This window comes from Suillus subaureus (assembly GCF_016647635.1).
Source record: "Suillus subaureus strain MN1 chromosome Unknown BJ212scaffold_1, whole genome shotgun sequence".
NCBI classification, from domain to species: domain Eukaryota; kingdom Fungi; phylum Basidiomycota; class Agaricomycetes; order Boletales; family Suillaceae; genus Suillus; species Suillus subaureus.
Genome location: NW_024538557.1, coordinates 1,561,708 through 1,578,469, shown reverse-complemented (window position 1 = coordinate 1,578,469; position 16,762 = coordinate 1,561,708). Strand labels below are relative to the sequence as shown.

The following is a 16,762-nucleotide window of genomic DNA, read 5'->3' as shown; positions in this document are numbered from 1 at the left end:
ACTCGGGGACTGCAATCAAGAGAATATGGACAGGGTGCATATGTAAAGATCTGTTCTTCGATGGTTGGAAGTGGAGAGGATCTCTTTTGTCTTATTTAATGTTCTACAGCTTGCGTAATTCCTGTCAGTTATACCCCTTCGATTTCCATCACTCTATATGATACTATCTAAGTATGACGCTAATCAGAGAAGGGGGGCAGAAAACTGGAACTCTAAACACTGCCGAATTCCCACCACCAAAGTCCAAAGTCCTATCAAAGAAATCAATTGAAACTTTTTCATCTTCTTCAGTGCTTCGACGACGACGGAGGCTTTCGGGCGAAACCTTGGATCATGATGCCAACATCCTTCAATAAGTCTTACGATAGGTTCTCCCAATCTATGGAGCGAGGGTCTTCTTCGTTCCCTCAGGCAATCGATTATATTCTCTCCATAGTACGGAATGCCTCCGGTATAGATCTAAAGTGAGGTGAAGCAGGCAGTAATGACTTGAACAGGACAAAACCACTTGCCTCGTATAACACACAAGCAAATGCATACATATCAGTTTCCAGCGTCACGCGCATAGTTTCCGAATTTCCAAAGAAGATAAGCTCTGGGGCAATCCAATTAAGCGTTTCTCGGCGGCCGACATTGGTGGAGTCCAATCCTTGGCGTGTATCATCAGATCTCGAGATTCCGAAGTCGGTCATGCAAGCATTCCCTCGTTTGTCGACCAAGACATTGAACTATATGAAATAAGCATGCGAACTTTTCTGACATGAAGAATTCTCACTCCCTTGAGATCACCATGGACGATAGGTGGATCAAAAGTATGCAGATAGCAAAGACCTTTCGCAGCTCCTTCTGCCTGGATAGAGAACCTCCAATCGATGGGTGTTGCTGTTAATGAGTAAGATAACTTACCAGGTGACGAAGATCGCAGTTCTCCCTGCCCATATACTCGATGTATGTTCTCACATTACCACTGTACATGAATCTCGAAACGAGCCACAATCTATAATCCTTGTCTGTGACTCCTAGGAATGGCACAATATTCTCGTGTTTCAAGTGACTCCAAATTACCGCCTCGCTCACAAAGTCCTAAACATGGGACAGGTGAGTAGGGCGTAGAAAGACGGATGATAAACCGCTCACTTTGCGACTCTGGGATATGGATGGCAGGTGCGATCGCTTGATAGCAACAGCTTGATGGTTATAAGACGCTGTAAAGATAGTTGCAGATCCGCCCTGCTCAACAATACGCATCGGGGTCGGCTCTAGTCCGTCCAACTGCAACTGACATGGCAAACGACCAGATTTTCGTGATAGTCGTATGATATATCTCAAAAGCCGTGCATGTGTGGCATGATCGGTGGAAGGATCTCGCAGGATCTGGGTGTCTGAAGTCAATCACACAAATAGGCCAGAGATATGAGTTCACCTCTTCAAGTAGATCGACCATCTCTTGTGCTTGGTTGTGTGCGAGGCCATAAAACTCATTTTCATAATCTCTTCCGCACAAGACCAGAAGGACGCGAAGCAATGCCACATCATTGCGGGGAACAATATGTCTTGGTAAAAATCTGACTGATACATGCATAGGGCACGGATCTCTTTCCTGTCGGGAAGATGTGAGAACGGGTGACCAGGAGCCAAAAGTCGAGGCTTACACTGCGATCCAAAAGGCTCTTCAAAGTATCCCTGATAGTCCGATACATGGTTAGTTTCATCAGATCATCGTAAAACAAGCTTCTCCACTCTGCAACTTGCTGTTTCAGTTCGTTCAGAAGCCTAGAGCGTGTCGATCATTATATGGATCCGATATCACTGATTACCCTACCATCCATTGTTCGTGCAGCGTTTCAGATGTGCGAAAGTGTATACCATCAGATTCTGAAACACCATGATGAACTTCTTCATGATTTGCACAAAAGAACCGAAACACTTGGTAGACTTTGACATCTTTAACGTATTCGCGACATGTTTGCTTGTCCTCCATCGTGAGCTCGCTGGATTTCTCGATTTTCCGAAGAAGCTTGTCACACGATTGCCTGAGCTTTCGTTGCCATGGGTCCGAGTTTGATAGGTCACTTAGGAAGCCCGGTGCGATGAGGGGTGGAATGGAAGCCTGAGGGACGGCTGGATGTGCAACCGGCTGCGGGAGACAACATTAGGGCATATAGCGATCGAGTCATCATGTACACTAACTGGGAGGTAACGGTTCTGCAACTGTGACGTGTGAGTATTATGTGGATCCGGTTGATGAGATGGATGTGCATGAGGATTGAACGTGGGTGTCATCGTCCTGTTTCGGCATTGGATTTCATGAACTATCATCAGCCCCTGTGGAACACGAGACATGCACCGATGACATTCGACCCTCATGGTGGCCTTCATGGTAGGGGCGTGGAATGGAAGAGAAAATCGGCAGACAATTTACGAGTTGGACCTTTTATATATGAAGTATTACAGACTCGTTAGGGACAAGCATTGATACGAGGAGGGCCCCTGACAGCCCTGCCAATGATTACAGGTTATTTGCAACCAAATGCATCAGCGTGCGATCAATCAAGCGGGTGTTGGGTCGCGGAGACCGCATAAGATATATGTCGTATTTAGACACCCTTAGGCTAGCGACCTTGTTGTTGTGATCTACAATGCGGTTGAGCACCCAAAAGAAAACAAAAAGCCATGAGAATCAACGTACACCGGCGACAGTAGAGCCCTACATATTGACCTAAGAACAAGAAGTGCGTGCTATTCTCTACACAACCACAGAAGTTAGATGTTACCGTGACCGTAGGAACTAAGCAAGATCAATTTGGGTGAGAGATCCGACCTTCATGGAGACGATATTTCACTGATCAGCTGCCGATGCTGGTACTCGTGAGCGAGTAGTTAGAAGGTCAGGTAGAATAAGTTATATCCATGATCATTGATTGTTCTTTCGTATACGTGAGCGCGCGCGAGCAACTGCACTGTTGAGGGCGTGAGAACTAGCAAATTTGATGATCCCACGGTGTCGCCCACCAGGCGGCAAGGAGCGCTAGAATACACACGCTCATCGCCTGTGGCCTTATTACTCGCAGCACCCTTGTCACCTCCGCATCTCAAGACAGCCTCTGAAGGCTCTCAGATTGACAAATAGTCGCTATAGTCATGCTTTAAATTGTGTCCTCACAATGCTTTTGTTCTAGAACTAGAGCACTTCCTTTGATGCGTACCGCAGGTTGCGTCTTATCGCACTCTACAGAGGCCAGACGAACGCATCGCAAGTAGCAGTAGAGATTTCCACAATACTTGGGACGGATTCCTCCTTCTTTGCGCACTACAGTAAGTTGAAGTTGGGCCAAAAGCTCTATGCGGAGGCCCTTTCAGACGCGGACAAGGTGTGGACAATATCCATCATTAATTTGACAAATGTGATGATGTTCACAGGTCACTGGGCTCAATCCTTTGTCTTATCTCGGATACGAACTGAAGCATGCAGCGCTTCGTGGTGTACAGCGCTATGATGATGCATTCGAGGCCTCCAAGATAATGCCCTTCAAGTTGGATGATGCACCCGCCCACAGATACGACGTAAGCCCCAAACAACTCAAGCACCGACTTGGAGATGACTTACATTTTTTGCAGAGCTACGCCAGCGACACGTCATTCCATCTGAAGTAGAAGATGCTATTCAACGAGCCATTCACGCCCAACTGGAAAACGTTCTACTTCGTCCCATCAACACTTCTACTGGACGTTCGTGCAGTCGATGCAGATAAACGCATTCACGGAGAGTACAGAGCACAAAGAGCTTTTGCATTCATTAGTGATGTATACGCCCCTCCAAACAGAGCTCATCAAGAAACGGTCGTGAAGTGCTTCAGTTGGGTCATATTTTCCCATAGTTGGGGAACCACGGAGCCGGGGCTGCACGACATTCAGGACAAGGTCATATACGACTTGGATCCGGTCGGAACCGTTGTGAAATTGCAGAAGTTCTGCAAAGTTGCTCGCGATGCGGGGTATCGCTGGGCGTGGAGCGATACATGGTGCATCGACCGGTCGAGGTCCAAGAATCAGTCAACTCCATGTTCGTCTGATATCACTACTCAACGCCCACCATCGTCTACCTATCGGATGTCTTACCTTCGGCAAAGTCGGGCGCGCTTGCAAACAGCATTTGGAGTGCTCGTCGACTTCCGTCCAGAGACAATAGATGCCTGAGAGAAACTCCGATGGGCGTCAAACCGTGACACCAAGAGGGAGGAAGACATCGCCTACTCTTTGTTTGGTATCTTTGATGTCAACCTTCTTATTATCTACGGAGACAAAAGACAAGGCATTCGGACGACTCTTGCAGGACATCATCGCTTATTTGGGTGACATCACAGCCATAGACTGGGTAGGACAATTGTCCAACTTCAATAGTTGTCTCTCAGCCGAAGTCCCCTTACACAAGGCTCTGCCATATACGCTACCATCTCTATCTGAATAACACATACAGATATCAGTCTCCACGCTGCGAAACATTGTGGCTGTGGAGTCAGCTTTGAATCTGTATACCCTCCTTGACAATCTCGGCGTTCCTCGTTTCGCGAACGTCAGACTGTAACTGCCTTGCACCGCATTTCCAGCTACAAAAGTCAAACGGAGGGTTAGTACACCTTGCACTTATCATATAGAGGCAGACGGACTCCAAGACCTGGAAATCACAACGGTGGACGTTCAATTCTGGTCTGGAAAGCCCACCTCACAGAATTTCTTGCTCATTCGTCCGTAGAATTGTCATGATCTGGGGCTGCTCGACTTTGCAGACGAGATGCAGAGCGCGGACGATACCCCTGAGCCTGGGTCCCCATCAGATGATGAGTTCGACTTATCTCCTTCAGACAACGAGCCAGCTGGTTCGCAATCTCTTACGCGAGAGTCGAACTTGCTCATTCGCCTCGGACAGCATTTTGGATCACTCAAAGAGTTCATGCAAGCTGTGCGTGACTTTTCAAACGAACGGTGTCTTTATTTTTAATTATGTAATAAAACTCTCGGAGTTCATGCATCGTATCTTTCGCTGAGTTCGATCAGAATCGGTACAAGGGCCATTGCGACATTTGACATCTCCGTCACTTTCGTCGTTCCCCAAGGATGGATAACCTACGGGACTTCCCTCAGAACCTGTGACTTGTAAACGAGTGCCCTCACAACTTGCTCGCAGACACTTAACTGACGCCATGATACACTCGGTTACGGTTACATGTGTTTAGTCATGAAGCCTGCAATGCCGAGTCCGAATCAAATCATTGTCAGTGGTCTGGTGAACAGATGAGAGTAGTATCTAAAGCAATATATTATCGAGCATCATAACAATCCACGTAAATCTGCCACCCACTTTCACATGGTATTGTCGACGAAAGACCGATTTGTGATGACACCAACTTGGTACTATTATGTGCTTCGTGAGACGTTCCCACTTAGATGGATGTAAGAAAAAAAATGAATGGGTAGATGTTCACGGTGCTCCAAGATTAAGAGCGAAAAGGAAGGGGATAACCCCAGATAACATCTTGATTGAGAAGTAAAGAAAACGGTAAACGACGTTGAGAGGAGTGCGCTACCACACATTGCGTGTTACAATGATACCGTGTCACAACTTTGTGGTAGACTTTAATAGCGTTATGCATTAGTTAATAGTTAAGCAGTGCCAAGGCTACTACTTCTCACGAGAATGACTTGCATATAAATAAGGCAAACAGTGTAGACTCCTCTCATCCTGCCATGAGTGATCCTTGCGTTCGCACAGTAATGGGTACGTATTTTTTTTTCATTGGTAGTGCCTACGACTGACGTTCTAGTGGTAGGGAAAACCCAACCTCTCAAGTTTCATTTTTGTGACCCATCAACTCCGAGAAGTTGTCGTAAACGGCGACGCCAGGCCACCTTCAAGCTTGACGGCTTTGTCCACCACAGTTTCGATGACCCCATTGAAAGTGAGTGTCATTTTTCATTCTCAATTGCAAGCTTCCACTTAATGATGGCCGTAATTTCTTTGCAGGCCCGGCCGCTGTCAATGATACGGCGAGAGTGGAGTCCACTTCAACCGATGCTCAAGACAAGCCTGCGACTGAAGGAGATCACTCTGGTTCTCAAAATAAGTCGGAAATTATGGGGGTTAGGTCAGAACCATTGAGAAGTCTTGTCGTGGATCGTGTTTGGCATGTCGATTCCCAGTCAGCGGATACCGTCGCCGCCGCTCAGGCTCTGCTGCTGCTCCAACGACAGTGGTACAATCCGAGTCAGACCACGAATCAGATTTGGTGGACTTTGTAAATTGGTCGAAGGATCACACCTAGCTATTTCTTTCATTCGACAAATTATGACAGGCTCGTCGCACCTTTGGCACGTTCAAGATTATGATATTCTTTTTCAAGTTTTAGTGGTACCGTATCTACTAGTTTTCCCTTTTATGGTATTTCCCTCATTAGGTTAGTCGGTTGTCGGAGTCACTTAATTTAGTAAATGATAGTGACTTTCATCATGTGGTGTGACAGACCGTGTAGTTTACTAGTACTGTTCATTCGCGTCGGTGACTTATTATGCTCACAACACCACTCGCCCATGGATGACGACATTATTTTTATCCACTCATACCACGAATGAAGAACTCGACAAAAGAGCTACCCTGGAGCCTGTCGTCCAACGCGTTGTCAATGCACTTGGTGGTCACGAAGGTGGCGCCTACCGCATGGGTGATGAAGTCAGCGTCAGCGGTTGTCTCCGAGATCTGAAGAAGAAGGACGACACAGATAACGAACGTACGGTGGCGTGCATATTTTGGGCGATCGGATCCTCCCAAGCGACCTTGTACCGACACCGTTGGCGACTGCGGCAAGGGACTCGTGGAAGACAAACGGGCCATCACATGTGCAGATTTAATGACTGCTATGACCTGGCCAATTGATATGGCGGAAGAGCTGCAGGAGCCGGATGAGGAGCTTGATGAAGGGACGGACTATATTCAGCTAGTGTTCAGCCATCTCAACTACAAGGCTGCGCTCCTGACGCCAGGTATCATGCGAGACCTCTTCAGGATTGTTCTCCTGCCCATCTCAGCCCGCAAAGCAGACGAACAGATAGTGAATCTGGTTTTGCATCTCATCTGGAACTTGATATTTATCAAGACCTCCCTGCAAATACGCACCTGAGCACGGACCAGGCGGAGTACTCGAGTTTGTAGATTAGACTTGTGAAAGCACTCTCGGAGACACACACTAGACTTGCTTCTGACCATTGTTGCCAATAAGTTCAACGATTCTCTTTTCAATGCATCAAATACTCTTGTACTCGAGATATTCTACCTGTTATTTCGCGGCATAAAACCTCATCTAATGACTCTAGACAAGTCAAAAGTGGAGTCCCTTCTTATGTTTTTTTCTTGCATCCTAACATCTACGATCGTTTCGTCCTAGAGAACGTCCCCAGGAGCATCATAACAAAAAGGCAGGAGATTGAGTGTTTCCAAATTTCCTTCGCTGTCACATACTGAATATGATAACGAGGAGAAGCTTCTGAAAGTCCCACCACCACTATCGGAGTCTCATTTCTCTGACATTGGGTCGACACCGCTATTGATATTGTCTATGCCTCACAATGATTCACGACCATCACTAGCCGCAACAAAAGACATGACGTACTTAGTACTCCCGCCTGCATATGAGCCCTGCATCACACTATACGTCGACTCTTGGAAAACCCCAGTGCAAGGTCTCGCGGTGCTGTACCGAGTCGGGAAGGTTCTCCCATGTATGTGTGAAAATGATGCATGACACTTCAGACCGAAACAGTGTCCCAGGAACATCTGAACATATGCCATATCCAGAAGATTGAAGGCTGGCGAGAGGTGATGCAAGGTGCTCCAGATTGGGACAGCGGTCTGGACATATCTGAACATGTTCTGAGCACAGATGGAAAGTGTCGACAAGTGTTTTCCGTAGGCATCCATAAAGTTGATGTAATATGGGATCCAAAGAGATGGCTCTAGTAATTCATAAACCGTTGAACGACGAAGGCGTGGCAAATTCCACTTCTGAGCGATTCCATCAAGGAAGTTCAAGTCCGAATCAGATGACACGGTGATCTGCAATTCGCAGAGGCGTTCGAGCGTAAGAGTCGATGCCATCTCGTAGAGAGGAAAGGACAAAGACAAGGAGAGATCGCACTGGTGCATAGGGGAAATGAACTCGTTGCAGATATTCATACTTAAATGTCGGTCAGTTAAACTAGCCACAAATGCAAACTGAAGGCAAAGATCAATCTTTGGATAAACTGGTACTGTTTCACGACCGCAGCAGGCACGACCGGCAGAAACGAGTCAGCGGAGGCCAGGTTACAGAATGAAACACTTGTTCTTTACCATCAACGGCAACACAAATAACATAGGCGGAGCAATTTGGATTTCCGAATTGCAAAGAGTGGAACACAAAGCGTGCCAAGAGACGGTTTCAGAGATGGTTCATCCGCAATTCATGCGGGAGAACTCACGTATCGTAATCTGGGGCACTAGTGCGTGCGCTTGTGAACTACACACCTAACACAATGCGGTACCAGGATCAGCGGGTTATAATACAATGGTCATAATCAAATGGATAGGTTTCTGCCATTCGACAGCAACAACAATTCTGCCAAATCGATCAAAATCGTGCCGTTAGATACGCAAGATATAGAAGCTAGCCATCTTCCTACAGTGCTCCCTGAAGCGTGCTCCGCAAAGTGCATGGAACAGTCCATTTTGTGGGTGTTGTCACGATTGCACTGCGATATATATCTCAGAAGTCAGTTACCATGATCCTTGAAAGCCATGATGGCGCCGCCGGGAATGATATAAAAAAAACGTACGAAGCACTGTAGCTGGGCCGACGAAGTCCACCTACGATGCTAGAAATCCTGCCTTGGCGTCAAAAAGATGATGGAGGTGCAGCAGAAATTTGGGAGTACCTGCACGTCGGCAGAATATTTATAAAGAGCTCCTACTAGTAAACAATTTCGGGCAAATTGGACGGCATAGAACGTGACTGTTACGGTAGCACGTGACCCATCTCATTTCAGCGCGTCGTGTGACAGTCAACGCGTTTCTTGCCACCATGGATGACAACGACCCCATATCCCAGTTTTTCGACGAAGAAGATGTAGACCTCTACGCTGTCTTGTCGCTTAAATCAGATACATCTGCAGAAGATATCCGGAAGTCCTACAGGAAACTTGCTTTGCTGTGTCATCCTGACAAACTCATTAACGCCACCGAGGAGGAACGGGCAAAGGCATCCATGCAATTCCAGAGGATTGGTTTTGCATATGCCGTACTAAGCGACGAAAAGCGGAGGAAGAAATATGACAAAACTGGAAAGACTGACGAAGGATTACTGGGTGAGGCGGATGAGGATGGCGGTTGGGAAGCTTACTTTGAGGACCTATTTGACCGCGTCACACGCGGGAGACTGGACGAAATGAAGAAGGAATATCAAGGTGTGTTTGAATGATATCTGGTAGATCGTTTAGCAACTCTGCCTATAGGATCTTCCGAGGAGATCGAGGACCTCAAGACCGCGTACCTTGAAACAGGAGGATTATTTGACGAGGTCATGAAGCACATTCCTCACTCTACTATTGATGATGAGCCAAGATTCGTAGTCACACTGTCAAATCTTGTCCAAGCTGGCGATCTGCCGAGTCTTCCGCAATGGGCGTCAAGCTCCAAAGACGAGAAAGCCAAGTTAGTGAGGAAGAAGCAGAGTGACAAAGAGGCAAAGGAGGCTGAAGAGCTTGCGAAGGAACTTGGCGTATGGGATGAGTTCTATGGAAGCGGCAAGACAGGAGCGAGAAAAGGGAAAGGGAAAGCGAAGAAATCAGCAGATGACGAAGACGAGGGAGACACTTCAGCACTCCAGGCCCTCATTCTGAAGAGACAGAAGGGCCGCAATGGTTTTCTGGACGACCTGGCTGCCAAGTACTCAAATATGGAAGAGTCATCCAGAACGAAGGGAGGAAAAGGAAGGAAACGGAAGAAGGGGGCAGACGAGTCTGAGGCTGAAGCAGAATCACCAAGGAAGAAACCTCATGTCCAGGATCCTCCTGACATCGATGATGAGGAATTTGCCAAGATACAGCAGAGGATGTTTTCGGATAAGCGCAAGCCAGCAGGTGAAGGATCATCACCGGCGAAGGGGAGACGGAGCGGGAGAGCGAAGAAAGCCAAATAACCCCTGTTCTGTAGATCTTTGCTGTCATGCCCTGCCTCATCTTTCTTTGTATTGTGTTCATCTTGATGTATATCTTCTAAATTATTACTATCGAAACCGGGCCCTCGTCTGTGTTGCATGTAGCACGTACACTGGCTGACGATTTACCTGATCAGCTAGCACGGCGCCAATCTCTCAGATTCCAGCCTCCACAGATGATAATGAGATTATAGGTGAGACTCTCAAACGTATCTTACTAGATCAATTCCTAAACTACGACGGGCGTGAATAATAGCCACCAGCTCCTTGATGCACTCCTCCAAGACAACAACATTGTCCAGCAGTTGCGACAACGTAACTTGCGTTGCCTTCCCTCCATTCAAGTCCTCTCCCTCTGATCGAGTAGCCGCATGCCCGCCCCACTGGCTACCAGCACTGAAGACATCATCTTCATCCGCATTCCACTTCGACGGCTGGGCTGATGTCCAAGGACCTGACTGGGGAACGGGTGCTACGAAGGGTTCAACGACAATATCCCGGGTGCGCTGATAATGGGAGCAAATGGACTTGCAGCGACGTTTTTGCCGCCCGACCTCGGAGGCGTCGTGAGTTCAGAAGGCGCCTTGGGTGGGGCAACCTTGCTTTTTCTTGGGGTCAGGAAAGATACGAGAGCCGAGGTCTTCGGCTTCGGCTTTGGGCGTTGAGGAGGCGTGTCAGGAGTTTGAACGACATCCCAAGAACCCGACGGTGGTAAGTTAGGCGACAATACATCTTGGACCGGTTCAAGTGAGAGGGTGAGTGCGTCTGTCAGATTTTCAGAGAATAAAAGACCCTGTCGCCGTTCGAGGAGATATTGGTCGAAATTTTCGACTGATTGCCGGTAGCGTTCCAGCTGGCCAACGAGGCCATGCAAGATAGTGTGTACAACGGGGCGGGTATGTTCATCGAGCCTCATGGCAGGAAGCATATTAGTTTCTGTAGCAAACTTCTCGTCGATCACGGAGTCTATGGATCTATCATCTCGGCCATCATCTACATCAAGATAGGGATCCGAAAACGAGGCGAGAGTCTCTGACACTGCACATGTAAGCCACCCCGCGATGGAGCGGTTAGGGCAGACAGCTAGCTCCGCAAGCACGCCCGTGAGCGATATGTTCATCTTTGGCGAATTTGAGAAAAATGTGCGCATCGACTCGAGGACGAGCGAGAGAATGGGGTCATTGACATTGAGCCGATGCTTGCACTTTGAACGTGCGTCCATGTACTTCGTCATCATGGATGTGGAAACAGCTATGATTCTGGATGGACGACGTGGCGTCGCGGAGATAGTGATCATAGCCAGTGCTAAAAGCATCATCATTGTGTGAGGGGTCGACACGGGAGACCAGTGTGAGGTAGAGTCCCATCTCGCGTTCGTGCGTTGAGAACGTTATATCTGGCTGGACGAATGTGGGCAGGGGCGGCATTTGTCGCTTTGCAGAGGGTTCTGTCTCCTCTGCACCAGGATAAACGAATTCCTCTTCATCGCTATCCTCTTCAACTATCTGTGTGATATCCGGGAAAATCATGGCAGGCTCAGGATAGCTCGTCGCATTCGCATCATGGAAGACAAGGAACAGGCCGCTTGCTGAAATGTGACATCGCTGGCTTAGCATCGACTGGAACAACTGCAGAGCAGATGCGACCGTCGCCTGATTCTTCGAGCGCAAATTCGTGAGTAGCAAGTCTTTCAGCGTGAACCGTCCCATTGAGGTGAAGTATTCCGACTGTTTCTGCGATTCAGGAGCCTCCATCTCAAGCAGGGCCATCGCACTACTTTTGCGCCGGCGGAGTTTTGTTGGGCGGTCAGCAGCGCGAGGTGGAGCACTGCTGAGATTGAGCATGCGAGGGTGCGGTCGTAAGCGGGGGACGTCATCGTTATCCTCACTCATGAGGAATTCGACGAAGAGGTCAGAAAGCTGACCTGGCTCGAGCGTGCGAATCACGATATCGATATAAGACATCACAGCAACAGCGCTGCCGTCGAGATCTGAACACTCGAGGATGGATGGGTAGAGGATGTTCTCAAGGAAGCTGCGACGCACGGCATCCAGTATAGAGTGCACAATGGAAGTGCCTACCAACGCAGACGCATCGAGGCTGGACTCGGGGGAATCATGGACAATGTTTCTGCGGAAAATGTCCTGCAAAAATTCTAGCAACTTGAGGAAGTGATCGAGGCGAGATTTGAAGTCTGGGTTGGAAGAGTCCTCGATACCTGAGACACGGTTATTCTCCACCACTAATTCAGCATGCTCTGTCTCATCTTCAATATGTCCTGTGCAGCCTAGCACCATGCCATTGCCGTGCAAGGGATCAGCCTGAGTCGGTGACTTTATCTCCAATTTCGATGGAAGCAAAGAGTATACTGCGCCCAGACCTGCCCCAAGAACGTCTGAAAAATCACCATCGACGATATACTCCGCCAAGGCAAGCGCTGCATCTGTGATCGGATCCCCAGCTGCTGTCTCTACTCCAGAGGCTTCCTTTTCATCCCCTGCTAATCTATGTATTGGTTCCCCAGGGGATATCGCAACATCCATGAGGAAGAGCAAGCCCGCACGTGCAAAGTCGCCGATCTGCCCTTCACGGTGAACGAATCGAAGTAGATAGTTGAAAAGGAGGAACTCGTATTCTGTCTTGCGGGAATGAGCAACCTGAGATGCAGGAGCAGACGTTATTGTGGCCTGCGAAGGTGTCGGCGATGCGCGTTCCCCTGTCTTCCCATCTTCGTTCTTGCCCTCATCCTCATCCTCGTCTTCGTCCTCATCTTCGTCCTCGTCCTCTTCTTCAACAGAGAAAAGCGGCTCCGAGTGGTACCAGTGCTTATCATGGAAGAAAATCATCAACAGTTCGCGGTACGTTCGTATACGGCTGCACAAAATACACAGTAAATTCAACACTACCGTTCATCAGACTCCATAGATCGTCAAACACGAGACAAACACTCACGATCAAGCTCGTAATCAGATGGCTGGCTCCGCACGGCATTTTTGGCAGCTCCCATAACCCTGTTCCGACCGTCTAGCTGCTCTTGGATGTCGTCTCCGACACAGTTACGCAGGAGGCGCAAGACAGCGCGGTGTACAGCGGAGTGCACGAGGAATTGCTCGTCCATGAGAATAACCATGTTCTGCACTGCACGGAGCACCTCGGCCTGGATTCCAGAGGGTCGGTCGGGCTCTGCGAGGCGCACGAGTGTGCCCAAGACGTCTGTAGGAATGATTATTAGCTACAGGCACCTGGGGTAGATTGTAGTTGTTGGGGTGCAGACCATTCTTGAGCAGAAATTCTAAGCAAGCACCAGTCGCGCTGACCGAGAGTGATAATCAACACTATCGACGAGACTTTCATGGTTGCAGTGCACGTACCCTTCTTCGGTATGAGTCGATTCCCTGACTAGGGCGTCGACCATGGATTGTAAGTGGGCTGGGGCATCGGTGGACTTGATGCCCTTAGTGAGCTGCCGCTCGTCTGGGTGCTCGAGTATCGTCTACGAACATGTTGAGTGTTTAATTGGGATCTACGGAAATTCAGGAAGGGAGTAGTACCTTGATAACATTCCAGGATCCACTGAATTCAGCTGCATGGTCTTGAACGGGCTTTGGCGAAGCTTGGGGCGTTGCGCGGAGGAACTTGGAGAAGTAGTCCATCGTGCCCGGACATTAATAATCTAGCCCGTATGGACTCAGAAAGTAATCCGCTAAACTGGAGGTATACCTCTCACGTGATGTGCCCTTTAAATTACAAGTCAACTTCAAGTTTGCAATTTGGAATAAGTACTTGGCTAGTGAGCACTAGCGAGCATGTGGTATATAAGTACAGATGCTGACTCGGTTAAATAAGTAGTCGTCAGTAAAGGGACAAGTACGTGAAACAGGAATCCGTGAATAGGTGTCATAAAGGATCGATAAAGAATAGTACACAAAGAAAAGATGATACTAGTCAATCACATGGTTTCCCGTCTCCACTTATTCCAATCAAATCCAGTCGCCTTCTGCTTTCCTTTCTTCGCCGTACTGCTAACACCGCCACGATCTCTCCCAACTTTCCTCGAAGGCCTCTCATTCCTCTTGGGATCGTCATCGTGAATGGGACCAATCCCTTCGACTTCAACGATATCATCGCTTCCATCCATTGGCGCCGTCGAATCGGGAAAAGGCTCAAACACAGCGTGGGCAGCACCCCCCTTGTTCTTCTCCCAATTCTTCGGATATATCTGTGGCACCAGCAAGAAATGCTCTGATGGACACGGCGGAATGGGGTATGATGTAATGGGTCTGAGTATCTTAGCCTTAGCAGGAGGCTTCGAATCTATCTGGACAGGGTTTGATGCACCAGGGAGAAGTGAACTGCCACTTGGGGAGGGGAGTTTGGAGATCGCATTCGAAGCGGTATTGCTTGAGGAAGTCGAAGGCGTGGAGTTTTTCAAGGGTTTCAAGGGCCTTCCATCGCAAAACTTAGGCCACGGTTCAGCTTTACTCCAGCATCGTTTAACAGATGCTGATGCGATGGCAGCATCTCTCTGCTCAGCGAACACGGATCGCACCATGCCGCTTGACACGTTCGATTTGGAAGTCGAGCCTGCAGATTTGACGAAGGGGTTTTTCGGCTTCGAAACGGAAACTGGGAAGGAGCTCGCGCTGGCGAATTCACTTTCCACTTTCCGCTTCTTATTCTTGCCCGCCAGGGTCGCAACCATATCCTCCACGCTTGATAAGGTACGCTTGGTGAGACGCGCGCGGTCCATGGATTCGAGTTTCGGTGGCAGCGGCTCTTCATGTGGATCATACAATGGTTGATGTCGTACTGGTGGTTGAAGTGCGTCTAGTACACTCCATTGGGGCGGAGGGCGCGCTAAAGCCAATTGGTGAAGCTGCTCTTTCTTGTCCTCGACTGCCGCCCGGATGCGGTTTTCTCGGCAAGGCAGGTGCGATGTGTAGAAAGTAGACGTCGTGCTTGCCTGCACATCCTGAGAGGCAGGTTCAGCTGGCCCGCTGTTTTCTTCATCAAAATCCGCATCTATTAGGCTTATTGATTCCTCCATCATGTTTTGGAGGATGTACGGTTTGGGTTTGTGCTCGGACCAGGTTGAACAATGGTTGAGCTTATCAACGTGCAACTTGAATACGGAGGTAAGCCCGCACGAGTACATTGCAGTTGGGCAAAGGTTCTCAAGCTGCTTGAGCGAGACCTCGAGTGGAATAGGATGAAACAATAAACGATTTGAAGAGGGTCTGAAGCCAGCATCAGCAAGATGTTTAGAGACAGCGTGTCGCGTGCAGCCAGTGAAGCGCAAGTCTGGTGATACGATACGGATAAGTTTTGGTGTGGAATAGAGAAAGAAGGAACTTACCTATGGATGATAGCAAGGGGAACTTGGATAATATGGGGAGAGCTTCGTTTCCTATGTTGGTGCAGCTATGCAGGCTCAGGATTCTGAGTCCCCAGCAACCAGTCCTGGATTGCAGTTCGTCGTCGCTCCATGACAAGCCACGAGCAAGCACAGCAAGGCCGTAGGATCCTACAGTTGTCCCTCTTATATCCAACGCAGCGAGGGTGTTCAAACGGCGAATCACACCAACAGTGTCGTCGCACACTTCCTTGCAATATGGTAGAGCCAAGAGAGTTACGAAGCAGAAGTTCTCCCGACTGGGCACTTGTTGAAGCAATGGTAGATGGACATCACTAAGGGATATATCGTAGTCTCTGAACTCTTTAGGAAGGGGGTGCATAACCTGGCCAAGTGTTGCCAGAAGTCTAGGGTTAACGATCGAAACGAAAAACGGTTGCGAATCCTTGTTCTTGACAGAAAAAGGGGCCGGTTTTGGTGGGACCAAAGCACTGACAACGTCCCGACTGTAAGGTACCGTATGCTGGAGGTGGTGCAGTTGGTCTGCGTGAGGGATGAGAGCGAGGATACAAAAGTACGCGAGGGGTGGGACGGTCTTCAAATTCTTTGGGGGGTCCATATCACGGTCATAAGGGGCTGGGGGACCTGGAGGAGGCAGTACAGTTTTCGTGATTGAAATGCCTGCATCGTCAAAAACATGAGTTGCGCGCCGTTTAGCATCCCATAGCACGATTGGTTGAGACATGTGTTTAAGTGAAGTTAACAAGCTTGGAGCGCGACGCGTTTTATGAGATCACGTGTAGACTGTGGATGTTTTGATTTGTTTGGTAGGACAATCATATACGCGATCGGATCAACGACGCGGCCAGCGACCTGTGGAAGATGATTGATCCACTGCGGAAACCTGGGCAGAATTAATCGTGGAAGTGCCATCAGAAAAATTGTAGTTGCTCAACGTGATCGTCGTCGACCAACGACTGCTATTTTTTTAGAATTTACCGGTAACCACTGAGTCTGATTTCTCACGAGTGATTGTTCTGTATGCACACGGCATTATTGTTTCACTCCATTACCCTACCACCGCTGGGCGCTGACTTTCCTATCTTTTTCAGTTCTTGTTATTGCTTTCCACAGTCGTTCTTTACTTCGATCGCTAATTGTCCGTCGA

The 16,762-nt window shown here is 48.6% G+C and overlaps 8 protein-coding genes across 8 annotated transcripts; 4 read left to right on the top strand and 4 right to left on the bottom strand.

The window, feature by feature from the left end:
- Positions 1-8: 8 nt before the first annotated feature.
- BJ212DRAFT_45656 (kinase-like domain-containing protein) lies at positions 9-2,060 on the bottom strand. The gene is made up of 8 exons (XM_041343253.1): positions 1,823-2,060; positions 1,653-1,773; positions 1,424-1,600; positions 1,138-1,374; positions 907-1,083; positions 776-850; positions 513-728; positions 9-459 (listed from the first exon to the last, which is right to left on the bottom strand). Exons 1-8 carry the CDS (start codon positions 1,942-1,944, stop codon positions 184-186), a joined length of 1,401 nt encoding a protein of 466 aa, XP_041200162.1. The 5' UTR covers positions 1,945-2,060; the 3' UTR covers positions 9-183.
- A 1,307-nt stretch (positions 2,061-3,367) lies between these two features.
- BJ212DRAFT_45029 (uncharacterized protein) lies at positions 3,368-4,271 on the top strand. Its single transcript, XM_041343226.1, has 2 exons — positions 3,368-3,564; positions 3,619-4,271. The coding sequence occupies exon 2, from the start codon at positions 3,658-3,660 to the stop codon at positions 4,195-4,197; it is 540 nt and encodes a 179-aa protein (XP_041200161.1). The 5' UTR covers positions 3,368-3,564; positions 3,619-3,657; the 3' UTR covers positions 4,198-4,271.
- Positions 4,207-4,770, top strand: BJ212DRAFT_1311487 (uncharacterized protein; the record flags this gene model as incomplete). Its single annotated transcript, XM_041334029.1, has 1 exon — positions 4,207-4,770. A coding segment is annotated over exon 1 (191 nt), but the record flags the coding sequence as incomplete, so codon positions are not given.
- Positions 4,771-6,506: 1,736 nt separating this feature from the next.
- BJ212DRAFT_1311482 (uncharacterized protein) lies at positions 6,507-7,296 on the top strand. The gene is made up of 2 exons (XM_041334028.1): positions 6,507-7,112; positions 7,205-7,296. Exons 1-2 carry the CDS (start codon positions 6,903-6,905, stop codon positions 7,268-7,270), a joined length of 276 nt encoding a protein of 91 aa, XP_041200159.1. The 5' UTR covers positions 6,507-6,902; the 3' UTR covers positions 7,271-7,296.
- Positions 7,297-7,435: 139 nt separating this feature from the next.
- On the bottom strand, positions 7,436-8,416 carry BJ212DRAFT_44858 (uncharacterized protein). The gene has a single exon (XM_041343222.1). The coding sequence runs from the start codon at positions 8,222-8,224 to the stop codon at positions 7,613-7,615; it is 612 nt and encodes a 203-aa protein (XP_041200158.1). The 5' UTR covers positions 8,225-8,416; the 3' UTR covers positions 7,436-7,612.
- Positions 8,417-9,046: 630 nt separating this feature from the next.
- Positions 9,047-10,440, top strand: BJ212DRAFT_1311472 (uncharacterized protein). Its single transcript, XM_041334027.1, has 2 exons — positions 9,047-9,489; positions 9,538-10,440. The coding sequence occupies exons 1-2, from the start codon at positions 9,108-9,110 to the stop codon at positions 10,221-10,223; spliced, it is 1,068 nt and encodes a 355-aa protein (XP_041200157.1). The 5' UTR covers positions 9,047-9,107; the 3' UTR covers positions 10,224-10,440.
- On the bottom strand, positions 10,405-13,943 carry BJ212DRAFT_1311470 (Retinoic acid induced 16-like protein-domain-containing protein). Its single transcript, XM_041334026.1, has 9 exons — positions 13,793-13,943; positions 13,613-13,734; positions 13,516-13,553; positions 13,194-13,454; positions 11,428-13,143; positions 11,323-11,394; positions 11,034-11,094; positions 10,967-10,973; positions 10,405-10,795 (listed from the first exon to the last, which is right to left on the bottom strand). Exons 1-9 carry the CDS (start codon positions 13,892-13,894, stop codon positions 10,445-10,447), a joined length of 2,730 nt encoding a protein of 909 aa, XP_041200156.1. The 5' UTR covers positions 13,895-13,943; the 3' UTR covers positions 10,405-10,444.
- Positions 13,944-16,507, bottom strand: BJ212DRAFT_1311466 (uncharacterized protein). Its single transcript, XM_041334025.1, has 2 exons — positions 15,598-16,507; positions 13,944-15,542 (listed from the first exon to the last, which is right to left on the bottom strand). Exons 1-2 carry the CDS (start codon positions 16,337-16,339, stop codon positions 14,191-14,193), a joined length of 2,094 nt encoding a protein of 697 aa, XP_041200155.1. The 5' UTR covers positions 16,340-16,507; the 3' UTR covers positions 13,944-14,190.
- Positions 16,508-16,762: the final 255 nt, after the last annotated feature.